The sequence below is a fragment of the Denticeps clupeoides genome, chromosome 20, assembly GCF_900700375.1.
Source record: "Denticeps clupeoides chromosome 20, fDenClu1.1, whole genome shotgun sequence".
In the NCBI taxonomy this organism is placed as follows: domain Eukaryota; kingdom Metazoa; phylum Chordata; class Actinopteri; order Clupeiformes; family Denticipitidae; genus Denticeps; species Denticeps clupeoides.
Window position 1 is genome coordinate 7,845,923 of NC_041726.1, and position 22,083 is coordinate 7,868,005.

At 46.8% G+C, this 22,083-nt stretch overlaps 1 protein-coding gene across 1 annotated transcript; it reads left to right on the forward strand.

Moving 5' to 3' along the window:
* Window positions 1–1,072: 1,072 nt before the first annotated feature.
* On the forward strand, window positions 1,073–10,869 carry zbtb10 (zinc finger and BTB domain containing 10). The gene is made up of 4 exons (XM_028964111.1): window positions 1,073–2,041; window positions 4,969–5,860; window positions 9,732–9,907; window positions 10,504–10,869. The coding sequence occupies exons 1-4, from the start codon at window positions 1,340–1,342 to the stop codon at window positions 10,780–10,782; spliced, it is 2,049 nt and encodes a 682-aa protein (XP_028819944.1). The 5' UTR covers window positions 1,073–1,339; the 3' UTR covers window positions 10,783–10,869.
* Window positions 10,870–22,083: the final 11,214 nt, after the last annotated feature.

A 22,083-nucleotide genomic window follows, 5' to 3' on the forward strand; every position in this document is an offset into this window, starting at 1 on the left:
TATAAATATATACAAACTTGAAAAAAGTTAGTCTGAAGTGCACGTAGCACTGGCACATTTAAAATTCTTTTTATTAGTAAGTACGTTTTTTTTGCATCTTCATTTTGGATTATTTCTTATCTTGTTCTGATAGTATTGTATACTAATGTAATTTGGGTGATCGAGGTGCATGTCACTACACGTTTTTAGGAATTAACGATATGACCACATAGCACGCACACCCATAACGTTTTAATGCATCAATTTGATGCAATCATACGTGTGGAACCCTTACTCAAACATAACACTATCGTTGCTTGTATTAGATGGCAATAGATAGATAGACCACATTGGTACAGACAGGGTATAATATCCTTACATAAAGACTCATTGCATTCATGACACTCATTCATTCCGTTTATAAATAAGAGATAATAAGAGTTGAAAAGACGAAGCGCCACCTATTGGGCAAATTCCAGCACACGAGAATGTTTGGGGATGTGACCATTTCATGCTAATCCCCACTTCACGTATATACGAGCGCGCTTTCTGTCTAAAACAGCGAATTAATTTTAGGGTCCGCGCGTCACGCAGCGCCTGGTATTTAAAAATACACAAATCTACAATTACTGACGATCAAAGTCGACGTTTTATTACTTTTACGTTCGCTTGCGCGAAGTATTGCACTTGTTCGGCTTAAATATATTCGCGTTTATTAACTCATTTATTTAGTTCGTTTTATTCGTTCGTAGCGTTGTTCGGTTTTGCGTTGAGCGAAGCGCGCCGTTCCGAGTGACGCACTTCACCTGTTTCACGTCGCCGCTCGCAATTTGTTGGTTTATTCGTGTGTTCGTGCGTTCGCTTTGTGCGCGACGCCGCGCCCAAACGGGTTAAAAAGAAGCAGGGAGACGAGCAGCTTTCAGGACAGAAAGGGTGCAGCCCCGGGTCGCCAGAATTAAAAAAAAAAAAAAAAAAAAAAAAAGACTCCTGGCTGTCGGCGGAACCCCCCCCCCAAAAAAAATCTTCCTTTAACCGAGCCCCCGCGACCCCCCCCTCCCCCCTTTACTCTGGCCGAGATGCATTGTGGGGGAAGTCGCTGCCATTCGACCTCTGCGGGGCCTGCGCGGACGCAGAGAGAACCCTGAAATTCATTATGCGTTTAAAGCCCTTATTTATTTCCGCATAACCTACATACTCTCGCCAGGAGGCCGAGGCGGAAAAAAAACCTCACGGCGAGTCTCTCTTTTTTTTATTTCGAAATACGTCGCTTTTTTTTGCACATTCGCCAAGAAGATTGACAGGAAGAACATTTGATCGGTGGATTTTATTGAGAAAGTGCGGTCGCTCGTTTACGAAGAAAATGTCCGGGGAGAGGAACCGCAGGTCGCTGGCTTTCCGGGGAGGTGGATTAGCCGTAGCCGCTTCCAGTGGTGTCGGAGGCGGCAACAGTAACAGCTGGGAGGCCCCGGCTTGGCAGGACCGACATTTGAACGGTAATAGGCCGGATCAAGAAGAGGACCGGGATCTGGGGGCGAAGGGACCGTCGCTCGGGAAGGTGGAGGGTGGGGGGTCCGTCAGCGACAGCACAGAACCAGAGGCGGAGGAAGAAGAGGACCCGGAAGGGGGTGGCTGGGCTGCCGGGGACGCGGAGTCGGACCGCGTCGGCTGGACGAGAGACGAGGCGGCTCAAGACGACGCTTCCTGCGAAGGTTTCACGGTCCGGAACGGACCGACCGTCGGCTTAGCGCGCAGCGCGGAGGCGGGATCCGGGGACGCGGGGAGCGGGCTGCGCTCGGCGGGGACCGGCGCCAGGAAGCCCTGGGTGGAGATGCGGCCGCAGACGCTGCTGCAGAAACACTCGCTGTTCCAAGCCTCCTGGCTGCAGGAGTTCCCGTGGCTGAAGTTCTGCCAGGAGACGGGACTCATGTCCTGCTCCTGGTGCCACAACATCGCCGGCGACCCCGGCGACGAGCTGGTCAAAGGCAGCCGGAATTACAAGCGGGCCCTGCTGCTCCGGCACCACCTGTCCTCGGAGCACGGGAGGAACGACCCGGCCAGACAGGTACGCAACTTTGGTCGCGTCCTTAACTCGCGTCCCCTTTAAACGACCACCGTTTGTGGCGACAACTTGAGTCCCGCTAGCGCGCTAGCTGGCTAGCCGGCGGCTCGAACGTCCGCCTCCGAACGCGGCGAGGGGCGCCGCACGCCGAGGTGTTGGTGGGCTTTCAGGTGCGTGCGGTGTTAAAGGGGGTGGCCGATGCCACCGATGTCGATACATATCGCGATATCGTAGAAATAGCTGTATGTCAGAGAGCATAGCTGTCAAAACAGTTGGTTTGCTGACCCTCGACGGGCACAACTGCGGTGTCACAATTTCTTCGCGAATGAAATGTCATCTTTTAAACACTGTTCCATTTTGGGGGTACGTGCACGTCGCTATATTCTCATCCCTCATCTCATCTTTAGGTGCCATTGTGTTTTAAAATGCGGCTGATTGAATTGGCTTATCAATGGCCTCCATTGTCTTTGCAGCACATGCATGTATTGCGCTGTAATTATCAGCCCATGCTTGTTGTCCTGGCAACTAACCTGATTGCTGGAGGTCACACAATGGTAAGAGCTTGACCTAATAGCCTTTGGGCGGGGAGGGGGGCCGAACCCCACCCCCCCGTCACCACAGAATGGGTCCTGGCTGTAAAAAAAAAAAGAAGAAGAAAATAAAACGGTGACCTCTGGCACATGTCAGTGTACCCTTCAGGGCTCCTAAATTAGAACCATTGTGTTAGATGACTCCCCGAAATCCGCGCATGCTTGGATGTCACTTGGATGTTTAGGGCCGGAGTTGGCCGCGCCCCTCGCTCAGGAGCGACTGTCCCATGTCCCCCGCCATGAGGTCGTGTGCATAGGACAATAGCCGGTATAAACGCATTTATCCTGTGACCCAGTGACCCCAAACCCTTTCCTGGAAACCCCGCGGGAATTGGAGATCAATAGAGGTAAAATTTGCGCAGGCACGCTTTCGACTCTCTCCAGAGACACCGGGCTTGATGTGTAATTTTGTAATCATCTTTGGCATCTTAATTACATTTCCTCTCATCGTCGTACGATCTATATCGACTAATGTATATAAAATGGAAAAAAACGTTGCAACGGTGCACCCCAAGATGCAATTGGAAGGGTCTCGTAGCATCGCGGCCTAATCGCAGTTCTAACAAAAGAGCGGCGTGGTTAAAATTTGCATGGGACAGGTGAAGTATCATGTCGAGGCGCTTGGGTCCAACGTTTTTCCGAAAGAGGAAGGCGGGCCGGCTGACCGCCGCAGCTGCGTGGCTGGCCTAACTCGATTACCCTAAGAGGGGGGGATAACGCGGGCGGCGCTGGTTCCTGAACACAGTGGCTCCCTGATAAAGTGGCCCGCTCCCGGCCGGGCTGAGCGCGCCGCTTGTCTCCCGCCTGTCTGTCGGCGCTGAAAGGGACGTGTATTGAGGGGTGCCGCGGCGGAGGGGAGCGCCTGTGGAATTTCCCGATGCGAGAGGTCCCCTCATTGTTCGGAGACCCCCGGCCCGGTGTCCCCCTCCTACACCTTCGGCCGGGCACACTGCCGCATTGTTCGGCGACTCTGCGAGACGGGCTGGGTGAGGGGACCGCGGTGGCCCCAGGGGTGGGATGGGACGGGGAGTGGTGTGTACAAGGAAAACAAAACTACTGTTCCTGTTTGGCTCGGGGGCCGCTGGGGGTGTGGGCATTGTCAGGGTCCCTCCCTTCCACTTCATGGGTTTGTGGACTCCGGAGCGTCACTGTTCCCCATGTTGGGTTTTTTTTAGCAGAAGTGGTGCGGCGCCGCGCTGCAGTTCCACTCTGAAATGAAAGCGTCGGGCGCGCCCAGGTGCATCGTGGGAGTCACGCAGAATCACCACGATGCAGTGAAACGTCCACGGTGACCATGACATCACAGTACAGAAAATGTTTAGGACTGAAGGAGAGATGATTGCATCATTTAAAAGGCGGAAGGGCGAATCGCGTTTTTTGCCTTCTACTTCATAAAAGAAGCTTGATAATGATTCCGATTCCGCTCTTTGCACGGAATGCCTTTCTGGCACGGGGGGGGCTAGGTTTGTTCGGGCCACGTCGGGAGCGGACGCTCAGTTCTGGACGGGCCGCGCGCAGGGGGGACTCAGGATCTGTGCATCTGCGCTCCGACTTGAACACGTGGCACATCTGGAGAGGGGACGAGGCGAAAAGGAGAGAGGCCGATCCCAGTTCCCAGCCCGCCCAGCCCGGAAACCGGAGCCAGACGTGGCTCGCTGGACGCCCGTTCGCCGCCCGGCTACCTGTCTCCTTTGTGGCTCTGTAAATACCGAACATCAGGGCTGAATACATAATGTCCCGCAGATGCGATGCACGCCATACGGCGGGCACATCCATTTTTCATCGCGCCATATTGTATGCGAGAGCGACGTGTTTGAGGGACGGAATGTTTTTTTTTTTTTTTTTTTTTTTTTTTTTTAGTACAATAGCAATTGTGGGGCAGTGGTGGCCTAGCGGTTAAGGAAGCGGCCCCGTAATCAGAAGGTTGCCGGTTCGAATTCCGATCCACCGAGGTGCCACTGAGCAAAGCAACGTCCCCAAACACTGCTCCCCGGGCGCCTGTCATGGCTGCCCACTGCTCACTCAGGGTGATGGGTTAAATGCAGAGGACAAATTTCACTGTGTGCATCGTGTGCTGTGCTGCTGTGTGTCACGTTTGACAATCAGTTTTTGACAACGCACCATTGAATAAAGAGAGGGCTGGTGAGCGTGCGCGGGCTTCTGTCGCGTGATAACGCCGCCCGTGTTTGAGGAGTGGGGTTTTACCCGCAGCGAGACAGTCGGGGAACCTGCTCGACCTGTTCCGTCCCGGCGCCTGCCGGGTCATTAGCTCCCGTCCCGCGCGTCCTGTTCGCGGTGGAGGGCCTAACTGTCTGCCTGTTCTCTCGTCCGCTGTGTCAGGAGACGGAGCGTCCAGAGGACGGGGACAAGGCGGACGTGGAGGACTACAGGAGCAAGCCAAATGAGAATTCGTACTGCTACCAGCTGCTGCAGGAGCTCAACAGGCAGAGGAAGGGCGGCATCCTCTGCGACGTGAACATCGTGGTGAGCGGCCAGGTTTTCCGCGCGCACAAGAACATCCTGGTGGCCGGCAGCCGATACTTTAAGACTCTCTACTGTTTGACCAAGAGCGAGAGCTGCGACCAAAGCACCACCACGCACCTGGACGTGGCCGCCGTGCAGGGCTTCTCGGTCATCCTCGACTTCCTCTACTCCGGCAACCTCCTGCTCACCAGCCAAAACGCCATTGAAGTCATGTCGGTGGCCAGCTACCTCCAGATGACCGAGGTGGTCCAGTCGTGCCGGGCGTTCATTAAAGACGCCCTGAACATCAGCATCAAGCAGGAGGCGCCCGATTCGGTCGTGGTGGACTACAACAAGAGGCGGACGGTGGCCAAGGACTGCCATGGCTCCGACAAGAAGCCCAGCAACTTCTGGGCCACCAGCATCCTGTCCAAACTCTCCATCAAAGCCCAGGAGCAGGTGAAGGAGGAGCCCAGCGACGTGGACAGTTGCCTGATGGGCGGAGACAACTCCTCCGAATCCACGGAGACGGAGCCCCAGGGACCAGGGCAGGTGTTCGTCTGGAACGAGCCGAGCCTCGGCGCCGGGGCCACGTCCAAGATGGAGGCCAGGCCCGAGCCAGGGAGCGGCCGGCGGAAACGCCAGACCACGCGGCGCTTCGTTTACAACATCCCGCCCGAGCCGGAGGAGGGCTTCGACGAGGGCATGTTCATCCAGCCATCTGCTTCCTACACCAGAGAGGACTACTCCTTCCTCTCTGAGAACACCGGTAGGTGACCGTTTCTGCTTTTTTGACCTGTGTCCCCCCCCCCCCGAACCATATGGGCTTTTCTTCGAGGAAACAGAAGGAAAAAATATTCTTTACACTGACAGACAATTGCAATTTCAAGCTCTGGTGCAGAATGAAGAACGACGCCCAGATGTCCTTGACTCGTCGCTCACTCATAACACATCTCGGTGTAAGAGCCGCTATCGTTGGTGATGTCATTAACGACCGTCACCAGCACAATACGTGGCCTTCAGATGGACGCCATCTTAAATAGGCCCCGCCACCCCATGTCGTATTGGACAATCGGCGAGCGTCACTCTCCACCCGTTGACTTCTTGTGTTTTGATGGACTAGGATCGTTTGGGCACCAGGCAACTAATGCTGTACAGTAATGGAGACGATTGGGGGAGAACCAGGGGCCGCTGTTCCGCTGTGGCGACCCCTAACGCGAGCAGTTGGAAGTAAAAGTAGTTATTTGAGCAGTCAAGCTGCTAAACCAGTTCAAATTATCACGAGTTTCAACGTTAGTGGAATAATTATTTCACGATCGGTACACACTTGGGCTAAACTGGAGTCAAAGACTTGAGGGCTACGCCCGTGCATCTGCCCTGAACTCTCTACTTTTATTCCGTATTATTCCGGATTTTGACTACCAGTCACGTAGCGCAATGGAACCTTGAGCGTGAAATTTCCCAATCGTTGCAAAATCAAAACATTTTTAAAACGAAATGAAATTGGTTATTTTGCACCACCCTGTTATGGGCTTGGCGTATTGTAACGGTAGGAGGTACGGGCGTCGGGGCAGAAGGCCAGAGCGCTGGCTCTGGATATTTTCCACGGCTCGCGGGGGCTGGCGGGGGGGGGGGCGCGCATCTATCTTTTTAATTGAAGGCAGAGTATCCGTGGCTGTGTCCTTATTAAGCCGGCGGTCCTCGTAGCGCAGAAACCTGCGTAATCTCCGGCGCTGGAAGCTGTCAAGGCCGAACCTCTTCCGCCATTAACCACAGCGGGGCAGGCGGGGATGATATCATGTGTGCGGGCGCCATTGTTGTTCTCTCTTTTCTTCTTTCTTTTTTTCCTCCTCCTTCCCTCTCCTACTGCTTTTGCACCTCTCACTTGGCCGCTAATTCAGAGGAACGAAGCCGCTTTTATTTTCCAGGCGACCAACGGCTGTCATTCTCGTTGTAGGTGTCCTGCTTTACAGACTATAGGGGCAATCGTGATGCGAATCCATCGCACCAGAAGCAAGTTTGGGAAACCAAACGAAAGTCTTGCAGCAAAGCAGCGCAGCACTTCAGCTAAAGGGTTTTATTCGAGAATAATTGAGATGGTACAGTTTTCCTTTAAGTAAGGCATTAAGGCAGCTTGCGTCGTTAACTTTTTTTAAATATGTATTTGTGGCGGTATGTGGCCTCTTTTCCTAATCCATAACGAATTAAATGGTAACTTTTTAATACTTAAAGTGCTTGGTGACCGTCGCTCGATACACAGACATGCAAAATTCGGTTGCCGTAATGAAATGTGATTCGCCTCTCCTAGTGGAGGTGTTCGCCATGGGACTTTAGTCTGCCGGCACACCCATGCAGAGCGGTTGAATTTATGGTTCCCCCCCCCCCCCCCCCCCCCCAACAAGACTGTTGAGCTGTTTGCTTTAAGAGGCTGGCTGACTACTGCTTCTCACAGTTTGTCACACACACACACACACCCCGAGTCTCCCTCTGCCCCTCAGTCCGGAGGCAGTTGGACCCTAATCCCCCCCCTTAAGCACTGGGACTGTCCCCACCATTCCAAATATTGACCCAGAGAGAGAATGGAGCCGCGGCTGATGCATACAATGGGATCTAACGACTGCGGCCACCGCCTAATTTAACCCGCCGAGTGTAAGATGATACTCTGTTTGGCTTTACACCCATGTTCACACACACACCATACACACAGCGTAAAGGAGGGTAATAGGTTGCGAGGGCTGTACGGAGTTAGCTGGGAGTTATTTTTTCCGTTTTTTTTAATGGTCGTTTAGGGCCTCCAGGCCAGTCGTCATCTTAACTGTCTTCCCATACAACACTGGCCAACCCGATCCGATCCCGCCTGCCCAAGCGAGTCTTGTGAAAGCGGTGAGCTTTGCGATCTAGGACACGCACAGGCTCTGGTCTTGGTGGGAAAATGACACTTTTTGTACATTTTTGTGCAATTTATTTCTCTCGCTCATTTTGACATGGCTTTACATCCATTGGGGACCTGTCTCTCGTCAGCACCTCCCTGACTACGCTTTTGGTTGAGCCATCTGCACTCAAACGGTGTCTTCGCTCTACCATACTTCACTCCAACCCACCGTGAGAGGAGAGGCTTCTGATTAATTCAATTAATCCAATTTCTATAAACACTTGCATATAAATCTGTTAATAAAGGTAACTGTAAAGCAGGGTTCAGGGGTATTTTTGCATTTTTTTGGTACATTTTAAAGCATGTCTTCTCATTTGGACAACTCAATTATGGTAATATTGTTATGGCCTCAGGCTCATCGTCACTATGGAAACTGATTCACTTCTTTAACCGCTTTAGTCTCTCGTTATGGGGGCATTCAGAAAAGGGGAACTTTTTTTTTTTTTTTTTTCCCTTTTCGTTCCCTGTGACCATAAAATGCAGTAAAATCTGGGTGTGTATGCGATCAGTGCAAGAGGACGATTCTCGCATTTTGATAGCACAAGTTACATTATGCCCATAACTAGTAGTCAGAACTATGAAGAAGTGTGACATGCATGCAGTCGTGCTTTTACTACTGGGTACTTCAATATAAAATTGACAAAAGCCATACAAGCAGTTTGAAAACTTGCCATGTGATGCACAGGACACAGAAAACTAGTTTCACTTGTTAAAAAGAACTTCCACGGTAAGATTCTGTAAACTCTATAAGCATTCAGACAAAACTACTGCACCAAATATTTAAATGTGTAAAGGGTGTCAAATTTGTGCAACCCTTCAATAAAACAATGTTATATGCAATAACAATAAATGCAACTAAAATGACAAAGAAGGTGTGATGCACGGGACAACAATGTCACTGGTCTAAAAGCTGTTCCACATTGTCTGAGTACTCGTCTTAAATATTAGGACGAATAAAAGAGCAAATATTACAGAATTTTCCAAAGAATTGCCCAAAATCTTATGTTTGTGTGTACACAGTCAAGTCATGTGTAATTTTTCATCATTCAGTATCCAGTGAAAGGAGTTGCCTGACTGTAAACACAGCAACAAGTTGTGTCACGTGATCAAGGTAACCTGGTACAAAAGGCTTTACAGCACGTGTCAGAACCCCCAACCCCCACCCCCACCTTAATTAGCCCCGGGTTCTTCTTAACAGCCTTATAAAGACAGCAGGATTTAGTGGTTGCAGGCATTGTGGGTTTGACCAGGTGGATCTCCTGTACATGTCATATCGCCCCCTTGTGGTCTCCACAGGCTGTTAGCACAGACCGCATTACATTTGTATGCACAATTTGCTGGATTTATAACTGGACCTGGTTGTGTGTAGATGTATTGTTCTGTCTGAATGCCTGGGATTGTTAAATTGAAAAACCAAGAGTTTTTTTTTTTTTTTTTTTTTTTTTTGCAAATATTTATCATCTTGTAATTAGGTCTTGTTGGTTATATTTTATTTTGTCTTTTTTTTTGTCTTTTTTTATGAACGCTCATATGTAGCCTAAACACAATTTTTATTTAGCTTTTACACAAATTCCATATCAACCTCATCATCGTTACACTATTTGGTCATCAGCACAAGATTCTGTACAGTTTTGTTTGTTTGTTTGTTTATTTATTAAATGTAGAAGTATTGCAATAAAATATATATTTATTATTATTTTTTTTTTAGGCGAGTCGTCTGACACTGCCCTGAATAAGCTCAAGTGTCCTCACTGTAACTACATTGCCAAGCACCGGCGAACGCTAAAGCGGCACCTGATCATCCACTCGGGCGTGCGCTCCTTCAGCTGCGACATCTGCGGGAAGCTGTTCACCCGCCGGGAGCACGTCAAGAGACATTCCCTGGTGAGGGCGGGGACAACAAACAGATACACAGAAACACCCACACCCACCAACACGAGAAGTCCCCTTTTACATTTACATTTACAGCATTTACCAGACGCCCTTATCCAGAGCGACTTACAATCAGTAGTTACAGGGACAGTCCCCCCCTGGAGCAACTTAGGGTTAAGTGTCTTGCTCAGGGACACAATGGTAGTAAGCGGGACTTGAACCCGGGTCTTCTGGTTCATAGGCGAGTATGTTACCCCCCAGGCTACTACCACCCCTTTTACAAAAAAAAAAAAAAAAAAAAAAAACTTTTTTCGGTTTGAACTGTTGCTTTAGCATGAGTCAGGCAGGCCACCCACATGCACTCGGTGTTGCCAAATGCATGTATTTTTTTTCTTTTTCAACCCAGGATCTTCCAAAATTCTCCAAAACAGTATTTACCCGCTCCCACTACTTACTGATAAATGGGTTTCTCAATATTTGTTGTTCGCCAAAGTTCCCACCCCAAATAAAGTTCGAAATGGCCTAATTTGGCAACAGTGTCCACACCACATAATTATAATCATCTCCTGACTCGCCCTTGCTAATGTGAGTTTCTTCACCCACTGCAGGTGCACAAGAAGGATAAGAAATACAAGTGCATGGTCTGTAAGAAGATCTTCATGCTGGCTGCCAGCGTAGGGATCCGGCATGGCTCCCGGCGCTACGGTGTCTGTGTAGACTGCGCCGACTCCCACCAGGCCCCGCAGGAGGGCCTGGAGGGCATGCAGGACCTGGAGTTCGCTCGCGACGACGACTTCGAGAACGAGGAGGACATGGTGGACGAGGGTGACGTGGAAGAACCAAACGATGACCAACACAACTTTGAGGGTGACACGGGTGAGGACTAATAAAAAAAAAAAAAAAAGATAGATATATATATAAATATATATAAACACACATATACATACACATACATACAAAAAATAGCTGGGAAACAATCAACACCTCCAAAGTGCTATCAAACCTCACGAATATTCCTGAGGAAAAAAGCTTTGATAGAGAGGGACTGAGAAAAAATTTAAAAAAAAGATATTCGACCAGTTCTGGGCCTCATCAGGAAGATTGATTAAATCTAATAAGGCTGTTAGTGATGTAATTTTTTTTTTTTTAAGCGGTTTATTTGTGTACAGCATTTTAAGTTACATTAGGCCAATCATCTTAAAAGAAATGTTAATTATTTAATTTATGAAGAAAATTTGTTATTGTCTTATTCAATGATATATATATATAATTTGTTCTCGTTTTATGTGTCTGCTTTCAGACGTTCCGTTTATTTCTGACCACTTCCTGTCCTATTCTGCGTTGCTAAGATTAATATTTCTAAAGAGATCTTTATCGAGACGGGAAGTTTTTTCTTTTTATTTTATGTCTATCTGGATTCATTTAGCTGTTATAAAAAAAAAAAAATCCAACGATTTATTTTTCATTCTTTTTTTTTTTTTTTTTTTTTTTATCCCTGTATAAATCTTGGAACCAAAAATCTGTTTTGTGACAAATTTCGCACAGTTGTATTTATGATTAAGTTATATAGGCTGTGCTGTTGTGCCAAGCAGAATGCACACCAAGATTTAGCAGGACACAAACTACTGAAAATGCTGAGCAAGAGAAAAATAGCAGAAAAAAGTGTATTTAAAAATGAAATATATATATATATGAATATATAAATATATATATAACTATAAATGGGAATATTATTGCTAGCTTTGTATGAATCACAGCATCACAGTAACACTTTATAGAGCATTTTGACATTCACTTAAAAGCTTGAATTTTGCCAAATGACGGAAACGTTTGGTGCTGTAACGCTTTGTCTGAAAATACTGGACCTATGAGCTGTATATGATATATTTCTAATCAAAAAGCCTCTTTGGACTCAGTTAATCTAATCTGCTCTTTATATAACACTGTTATGCTAAGGAGCCTATCAGGTATGCTTTGCCATTGATATATGTTTTATTTAATGCACACTCACACACACACACACACACACTTTTGACTACTGGCAGTTCATGTTAAATGATGTAGTGACCTAAACTTTTGGACCCTCCGAAGATGGTTGATTAGGTACTGAGCATATGGATAATCACTTGAACGTCATGTGTAAGATTTTTTTTTTCCTCTCATCGAGTCAATCAGGATGTATGAAGTTATTTTCAAAGACTCCCAAATTCCATTTTGTTCCATTTATTGTTATTATTTTTATTATCATTAAATGTGTTTTGCAATCAGTTTATTTAATTAGATTGAATTGTTTTTGTCCTTTTTTTTTCGTCTGCCAGGTAGGAAACACTTTTGCTTAATGTGAAGTAGAAGTTGTATGAAGTCAGACACGCACTTACTTCTTTGCATTTTTTTTCTTTTTCTTGTTCTTCTTATTTCCCCAAAGCTGGTCTGGATGGAAATGTATGAAAACTGTTGTGTTTTTATTCCATGCGGAACCTTTTTATGTTATGAGACATTTCTTTATTTAATATTATATATTGGCTCCAAAATGCAATCGACACTGTTAATTTGTATGTGTCCTACCAAAATCTGTTGTCTTTAATTATTGTCAAAAATAATAATGTATGAGAAAGCCAGGTAAAATATTTAGTGTAGATTGTGTATGTAATTGTTGGATGTAAATGTTTTTATTCTAAAAATCACTTTACCATAGATACATATATGTTTTATCTGTCCTTTTTATGTTTTTTTTTTGTTTGTTTTTTTTTCCCCCCTTCCATTTTCATTAAGCACATATTTTGTAAGAAATATTGTTTGTGGGTTGAAATCTAGGAACAGCAGTTTCTATTCATATGCAGTGGACCTATTGAAGTGCTATAATGAAACTGAAAAAAAAAAACTACTTTCCCTTTATGCTAAGAAACTGTATTTTAAAAGTTGTGTAGAGGATATCACATTTTATTTACGTTCAGATTACATCGGGGAGGGATATATACATTTAAAAAAGAATATATCTATATATAAATATAGATAAAGACGTTTATATATCTATATTATAATTAAATATTGACTAGTGGATTTTATGTTATGGAACACAGCTACAGTTAACCCACCCTGGACTTTGGGTCGCCACACAATCGCCCTTCATGTCTGACCACACACCTGTGCTCGTCCAAAGTACCATCCCGTTCCTTTTGTATACCTGATGCTTTTCAAAATGACTTACTTTGTATGTTCTATGCTGAAAACAGGCAAAAAAAAAAAAAAAAAAAAAAAAACACTACAGATGAAGGGTTTTTTTCCAGCTGTATTTTTTTAAGCTGTTCAAAGATGTATTTTTCAATTCTCAACAGTGATGCAAACTGGGCCACCGGCCCACTCCAAACACAAAACAAGTCAGGTTACTCTTTTTATGTTTTTTCAAGATTTTAAAGATACAGTTGATTTCCTTTTCTTCTGTTTCAATTGTGCTACTGTTCCTTCTACTATAAATTTTAAAATAAAACTTTGATATTGCTCAAACGTCTCTGCATTTGTTTTGTGCTATGTGCTTTTAATAAAAACACACATACACTTTTTTTTTTTTTTTACCTACAATTAATATTTAGTCATTTATAGTGAGTAAGCCTCCAGTGCTGTCATCTAGTGGTCAGACTGTAGCAGTTATTCAAGTTTTATCCATTTAAGACTGGTTTATTCATGACTTTTATGGCTTTTTGGTCCATGGACAAGCAGGAAATTATTGCTATTATTATTATTATCAATAATAATAATAATTGTAAGAATAATTATGTGTTTAGGAGAGTTAATTATATAATTATGTAGCTAACATACCCACATGACCATGTACAAAACGATGTTGTACTATTTCCTGCCACTGGGTGGCAGCAGATCATATGATTTGTAGTCAGTGCTTCAGCCTCAGAATGGAGTGCAGCTGATCGATAAGGCTGAGATAAATATATATATATATATATATATATATTCCATTTCTGTTTGGAAATTCTGAAGTGTCTTAATACTCTGTGTTCGTGTTGTTCAATGTGTGCCATCGTGTTTGTTTACATATTGTGTGTGTGTGTGCATGTGCAGAGTGTGTGCTGTTTAAACATGCCCTTGGGCAGCCACACACTGGTCCATTCTCCATGTGAGAATGGAGAGGGGCTCCATTCAGCGTCCTTTGTGTGGGTGTCTGTCAGTGCTGTAGTGCGAGGCCGGCCCCATTGTGCCCGACCAGTGTTCCTTATTGACACAGCACCCACTCGCTGCATGTTCCCAGGGCCCGGCCCACTGGCCTGACCCGGCCCGGCACCGACTGGAACCGGATCCTTTGAACGTCACCGCGCCGGGTTTGTTTTTCCCACTTCTCTCCTGCAGCATTCCACCCCATCGTGTGAAAGCGAGGCAGGCAATAATGTGGTCACACCTGCGGTGGTCAAGCGCAAGACCCTGTGATTGGCTGTGGGCGCTCAGTCCATTGATCTGCCTGCATTGAGTTTCCTTTCGTGACTATAGTTTCGTAGGAGCGACCCGGGGTCGTCGTTGGGTCACGGTGCAGAGTGGATTTGTTCGTCTCGTCCTAGAAGGAGGCAGAGTGCAAGGTGCTTGGGGTTTAATGAACTGGTATAAAAGTGACACTATTGAGGCCCAAGTCACGATGACCTCTGAACTCTTTGCATGACTGGCGCTTGTAAACCTTTATTTAAGACGTTACTGGGACGATGTGAGGAGTCCAGAAGGAAGTGCACAGGGTCTTCTTCCTGGACAGCAGACCGGTGGAACAAATAAGCGAATGACCACCGAAAACGCTTATTCTAGACACGTCTAAACGAGGGTTCTACCTGAACTGGGGATTTGGAATTTCCAAGTCTGCACTAACCTCAAGATCCAAGATGGCTGCTCAGCACATCATCACGGGTGATGGAAATGTCGGCAAATTTGCTAGAATTAGGAAATGGGTGTTTAGGATTTATTCTCCACACCTGAAGTCCACATCTGAACACTTTCCCAGCTCTGACTTCTGAGGTCAAAGGAACGTATCAATGGTGACTCACAAGGACAGTGAGCGATTTTACATCGCATCGCTGTTATCTAGGCTGGGGAGATGCAAAGGTGATTCACTTCAGGCTAACACCTCCATTCTTATCGAAGACGAAATTTGGCCGGGCGTCTGACGCTCTGTCCTTCATGTAAAGTGTTTTTCAGTCCTGTGGCCTACGGTACAGTACTTCTACGGGCCCTGGAGCCACCGGGGCTCCGTTTGTTGATAAGGTGAGCAGAAACGCGGCCTGAGGCACTTTGTCCAGAGTTGCCACTTTCGGCAGAAAGCCCAGCACTGGGAACAGGCGTTTCTGAAAGGGAGATTTCTGTTGGGTCATGTCCGGCAGGGGTGCCCCACAAGAGACAAAGGGGGGGTCCGCTCCCACACTGGCGTGGCGACGCACGGGCCTGGCGGTCCCTCGGCTCCGGGCCTCCGCCGGCCCGGCTCTGGCACGCACGCCGGCCCCCATTTGCATGTGAACAGGAAGGAAATTAAGTTGTCGGGATGGCCTCCATTCATCGCCCTCCCACCCCCCCTCACGACAGTGGCGAAAATCAGGGACGCGACGACTTGTTGCCCGACAACCGGCCATAACACACACACACACACACACACACACACACACACAGCCCCTCCCAGAATCTCACCATCATAGGTGAGAGAGTGTGCCTGACCGCATGTGCCCATTAATATATTTATGGCAGCCTGTTTATGGCTTTGACAGGAGGGGGGCATATGGCCATGTGCGAGTTGTGTGTTGGTTACTGGACATGTCTTAAATAGTGTGTGATTGCATGAGCATATTTGCATCATGTTTATATGTACAGCTGTGTGTATAACATTTGTGCATATCTCTGTGTGTCTGTGTCTGTGTGTGTGTGTGGGGGGGGGACAACCGGTCAATGCCTTTATGTGTACAGCCGTGCATGTGTGTGTCTGCATTTTGTAACACATGTGTACGTGTGTGTGACGAGATGTCAGTCTGTTTATGTGTACAGCTGTGTGTGTGCGCTGCCCCAAGCACACGTGTGTGTGTGTGTGTGTGTGTGTGTGAGTGTGTGTGTGTGGCTGAAGAGGTGCTGGTTCCCACAGCTCTGATCTAATTCGGCTGTAACCCAATCTCCGTGTGAGCATCGCCCCGGCGACGTTCTCCCTCCCACCGGCAAACCCCCTCTCTCATCCGCTCACTCAGTCGCGCGCATGTGTGTGTAAGTGTGTGTGTATTTATACATATGTGAATACGTGTGTGTTAGTGGAAATATAAGCATGTTTGTTTGAGGAACTCAGTTTGTGTCGATGTGAGAGTGTATTTGTGTGCATCAGTCTCAGTGTATTAGTATGTGCGTGTGTGTGTGTGTGTGTGTGCGCGCGCGCAGCCCCTCAGCAGCCCCACTAGATTGGTTTACTGTGTCAACTCTGGGAGTCGACACTCACATGCCCATACACACGCGCACACACACAATCACCTGACACCGGACACTCCATACCTGCCATTCAGCAGCTGCAGAGGGGGGGTCATTGTGGGTGGGGTGGTCGGGTTTCATGACATTTTGCCTCCTGAGACCTCTGGAGGAAAAGGGGGAGGACGGAGGTGTGTGTGGTTGTGTGTTGAGGAGGTGGGGGCTGCTGGCAGACGGAAAAGAAATAAAAACAGATGTGAACGACTGTGGGAGACCCTGTTTTTGTGTGTGTGTGTGTGTGTGTGTGTGTGTGTGTGTGTGTGTGCAAGAGTTAAACAAAAGCCTGGTTGACTGAGTGAAATAACAGGAGGCCTTGAAGAATGCTAGTTAAGCTCCCAGGAGGGGGTGGCTCGTTGCTCCGGCCATTATCTGGGGGGATTTGTTCGTTGGTTTGTCTGTGGTGCTCCCTGTTTCAGCGATGTGAGGATCGTTATGTAACACACTGTTGCACCCTGGGTAAAAGAACTGGCTCTAACTGAGACTTGTGACAGCTATGCACGGGCCAAATCAGAAAAAAAAAATAAAAAGGAGGGAAAACAATAATAAATACACAATTTACATTTACAGCATTTACCAGACGCCCTTATCCAGAGCGACTTACAATCAGTAGTTACAGGGACAGTCCCCCCCTGGAGACACTCAGGGTTAAGTGTCTTGCTCAGGGACACAATGGTATTAAGCGGGACTTGAACCCAGGTCTTCTGGTTCATAGGCGAGTGTGTTACCCTACTAGGCTACTACCACAATGACATACAGGGAAATAACTGACTATTTGTTCCAGTGAAATCCAACTTTTATTAACTATGACTGTATGGCAATAACATTGATCAAGGGGACCTCGGTGGCACCCGCTACCAAACCCATATGTTGACTCGTGAGTAATTAATGGAGGTCAATGCCTTGTACAGGCTACTTTTATTCATAATAATAATACAATTTATACACATAGTGTTGTTGTTTTTTTTTCAGATACACCAGAGATTTACCTACTTGCCTCTTTTATCTGTCTTCACATTTGTTACATTCTCCTTGAGGAATTGAATAAGATTTTCTAATTCTGCCAACAGAAGAACAGAAGAGAAGGTTGTGGGGTCTTTTATCCCCCCCACACCACACACAAAAAAACACTCACACACACACACACACACACACACACATATACCACACTCCCTCACTGTAAACAGTCACACACACACCAGGTCACAACCCCTCCGTTCGAAAATAAACACGAGGTCCTCGCCTCTTACCCAGTCGGGCAAAACAAACACGACCCCTGTTTGCCTCCCTGCGTTCACGCGCTCGCCGTTTACTCATCCCGTTTCGTCGGGGACCCTTAACCCACTTTGTGTGTGTCGACGCTGCTGAGAGGGTTTGTGGCTTGTCGTGACCGTTCACACCATAGCCCTGCGCTACCCTGCACTCTGAGTGCTAATTTAAAGTGTGTGTGCATGTGTGTGTGAACGGAACACTCAAAAGAAATTCGTTACAATAAACACACAATCCATTAGTTGTTAAATAAACAGTGTAATAAATGTTCGTACACAATAACCACAACAGACTGTATCTGTTTCAGCGCTGTTAAAAATAACTGGCCTAATATATGCATATATCGTCCCAGAGGTGCTTTCCGGCATGTTCTAACACGTTCTGCGCCGTGCATGAGCTCACAGCCCATTTCTAGACTCATAACCGGAAGGTTGCAGGTTCAAACCCCAAACCGCCAAGGTGCCACTGAGGTCCCCTTGATCAAGGCACCGTCCCCACACACTGCTCCCCGGGCGCCTGTCATGGCTGCCCACTGCTCACCAAGGGTGATGGTTAAAAGCAGAGGACACATTTCATTGTGTCACCATGTGCTGTGCTTAATGTGTATCACAGTGACGAAAGCAGTCAGCAGCAGGCCCTGTTATTTCCAACACGTCCCACAGACACACAACTGGACTGAGATCCAACTTCTTACTGTGCTCCATTCTCGAAGCGTTTCTGCCGCGTTTCCTGCAGAAACAGGACGCTGCCTTCAGGAAATACCATTTCCCACTGCCACTACATTCTACCCATGATGCATCCTGGTGCCACACCTTCCCCATATAGGCAACGTACAAACAAAAGTTATGTACCCTTTGTAGCAGCTTTTGGAAGTGGACAAGGGTCTACAGATACACAGACCCACACAAAACAAGATGTGATGCACCCTTGTATCAGAAACATTTATAGGATTTAATATACAACGTACACATGTGTATTCACGGTCCATCGTAAGATTTCACAAACACATATGTAGTATCATATCATTTAATTCATTTATTCATAGAATTTTAGGTTGAGATGCACATCCCAGAGTAGTGTTGTTCGCATTATGCATTGTATTTGGTGTGTGTGTGCATGCCATTGTGGAACAATAAAAAAAACCCACACTTCCTTCTTTTTGTCTTTCTTAACCGTGTGTCATGACAACACCTGTTGTGTTATTTGAGAGTGAATTGATTGTCATTGTGAAGCACAGAACATGGTGACACAACGAAAATGTATCCTCTGCTTTTAACCATCACCCTTGGTGAGCAGTGGGCAACCATGACAGGTGCCCGGGGAGCAGTGTGTGGGGATGGTACCTTGATCAAGGGGACCAATTATGAGTATGCTTATTTTCATGTTCTACTGGTCGTTCCTCGTTTCTCTCACACATATTCGTTCGCATTCTCTCCCTCCACACACATTTTCACCCTGTTCTATTAGCACGCTGCAGAGCCACCAAAGCTCTTGGCTGCCTGTCTGCCGGGTTGCGGTGACACGTAACGCCTGCCACCAAACCTGGCAACCAGGGGGCGTTAACATAAAGTGTCTGTCGTGACCCTCAGAGCAGCAAGGTGGCGCGGCAAAAAGCTGTATGAAACACCCACAGGTCACCTCCGCTTTCTCAGTTTCACAGAAAACTGCCCCACAGGATTATCTGGGGGAAACTAAGACAAATCTTATATGAATCTTACAAATCTTATACGAATCTTATGAATCTTATACAAATCGTATACTTGCAATATTTGCAATACTGGGGTCTATAGCAGTCGCGAAAGCATTTCACTGCATATTATACTGTGCATGACAGTGTATGTGACAAATAAAATTAGAATTTTGTATTTGAATCGTGTCCTGTCAACTCATTACAGCTCCTCCCTTTTCTCCACTTTGCTTCTGATATTATCCCGATCATTCCGATTCTTATGTAAACCTGTGAACGTGGCATCAGTAAACTCTCCCAGCGCCCCACATGTTATTTAGCACCCCCAAAAATATCTGATCTCTGGACCTGTTGGTTAAAATGAATAAAACCTTCACTCTCTAACCATCTCACATAATGCGCTGTTAGGTTGGGTGGGATATGTTTTCTGAGGAAGAGAGAGGGGTTACAGGATTAAAAAGAGAAAGAGACAACATAATTTATGGCCTGTCACAAGTTTATCCGTGAAAAGGTCTCTTTTTTAAGGCCACAGGCTGCTTTCCCAGTAGTGCCCAGTGCCAGCTGTCTTGGCCTGCCGGCTTTCCCAAGCCCAGGTCTGTGGGAAAATCGGCACTGGCCAGTAACTGATTCCGCCCTGCCAGTTCCATTAGTCCGCGACACAGTCGGACGGCCCACCGGCTGCAGACAGCAGCACAAGCGGGTGCAGCGGCCCTCCATCTTGCCCCCTCCCTCTCTCCTTCGCTCTTTCTGAGTCGCTCTCTAATTCGCCCTTTTAATTAATTTTTTTATGTCACTGGAATGAAACCAGGTCTTGTGATGCCGTTATTTAATTCAATCCAAGGTTGCAATCGTGAAAAATCACAAACCCAATTTCTCTAATTATTAGAGTATCAATAAAAAAAAAAAAACTTTTGTAAAAGTTTCTTCATTAATCGCCATCTTCCATCCTCAGTTGGACAAGTTGGACACAGGAAGTGTAGAGGTTTACAAAGTTATCGTGATTTTTTGAAGTGTTGTGAGGCTCTTTGTTGCATGTCATGCGACCTGCTGTAAATGTTATGAAAAAGGCCTAGTTCAAACAGGCCGAAAATGCCCTCTCATGCATTAACTGGGAGTTTTTGTGTCGTTGGCATTTGCGTTTTTATTTGCAATTTCAATATGTGCAGTTTGAAGGTTAACAGACATGCGACTACTGCCCAGCTGTACGCACACACACCCACACACACACACAGCAAAAGACAAACACACACATGCCACATGACTCGCTGACCCCATTATACTCTGCCCTCCTCTGCCCAGTGCTAACAGGCCTGCATGCACACACGCATACACACACACACGGTTCTCAGCAATTAGACACTGACACACACACACACACACACACACACAATGGTTTTATCTATATCCTGAGCACGCTTTTTATCATACAGCTATTAGAGTCCAGGCTGGCCCCACTTAGGCGAGTCCATTTCCTCGTCTCCCTCATTAGAGGCGTGTTAGCGTCAGGCGCCCCAGGACCCTTCTCCACCAGAACGCTTGCGATTATTCCAGGTAGACGGGCTTGGGGGAGACCCCGTAAATGGAATCATCTGTGGCAGCGATGATGTCAGCGGGGGTCGGCGCAGGCCGGACTGCGGCGTGACCTCTGAAACGTTTAAAGCGGGATTTGACAGGCTCTCACGCTGGTGTGTGGGGGGGGCTGGAAAGGTGCACAAGCGGGCCGGCCCTTTAAAGCGCTGTGCGTGTCTGACCCCCATACTGACAGCAGCGTAATTGGGGTAATTACTGCCCCCTCCTTCGAACCCCATGGCCTACTTCCACCTCCCAACTGGTTCTGAGGGTTGTTTGTAATGAAATATTAACCGCAGTCAGCTGCTGACATGAGGGAACCGGGTGCCGAGGCCTGTCCCCCCTCCCGAAATCGGCTCCTCCAACACATGTCTGATGAAAGGTAGGCGCTTGGTTCTCTCCAATTAGTCTACAATAACCCCCCCGACCCGACACCCTCATTCTCTGCCTGTGCATCTGTGTGTCTCACTCAATCTCTGACCGTGCCAGAGATGGGGGAGGAGGGAAAGAGGGGGGCTGTTTGTCAGATTTACCTACAAATCCTACGATTGCAAGAATGCAAGGTCCAGCACAAGCCGGTTCCACAATTTATCATAACAAGCCACCTCTAATAATTTCATTTATTATTAATAACAATTAATAAGTGATAAAATTCACAGTTTATGGGTTAATATTAATATGGGTACCATATTTTACAAGAGCTGAAATGGGGGATTTAACAAAGGGGAGTGAACTATTGTTGGAATGTATTATAAGGGAGCATTCTGTGTCTTTTTTTATACTTTACATTACCAGTAGTTTAAATACCAAACCACCAAGGTGCCACTGAGGTGCCACTGATCAAAGCACCGTCCCCACACACTGCTCCCTGCCATGGCTGCCCACTGCTCACTCAGGGTGATGTTAAAAGCAGAGACCACATTTCACTGTGTCACTGTGTGCTGTGCTGCTGTGTATCACAATGACAATCACTTCACTTTCACTTTATTGTGTACACGTTTATACAAAGAAACTTCAATTTCAAGTTTATTTACATCTTCATTCCTCCACTTTATAATTCTGTGTGTGTGTGCAAAGATATTGGATCTTCTCATGTAAGATGTTCAGTGGCGTGTCCACAGGGGTGGCCGGGGGTGAAATTTACATTTACAGCATTTATCAGATGCCCTTATCCAGAGCGAAT

Excerpts from the sequence above, each read along its gene's own strand:
- zbtb10 (XM_028964111.1), top strand. The coding sequence starts at position 1,340 with ATGTCCGGGGAGAGGAACCGCAGGTCGCTGGCTTTCCGGGGAGGTGGA. Across the intron at positions 2,042-4,968 it reads GGAACGACCCGGCCAGACAG|GAGACGGAGCGTCCAGAGGA; the intron begins GTACGCAACTTT and ends CCGCTGTGTCAG. Across the intron at positions 9,908-10,503 it reads ACGTCAAGAGACATTCCCTG|GTGCACAAGAAGGATAAGAA; the intron begins GTGAGGGCGGGG and ends CACCCACTGCAG.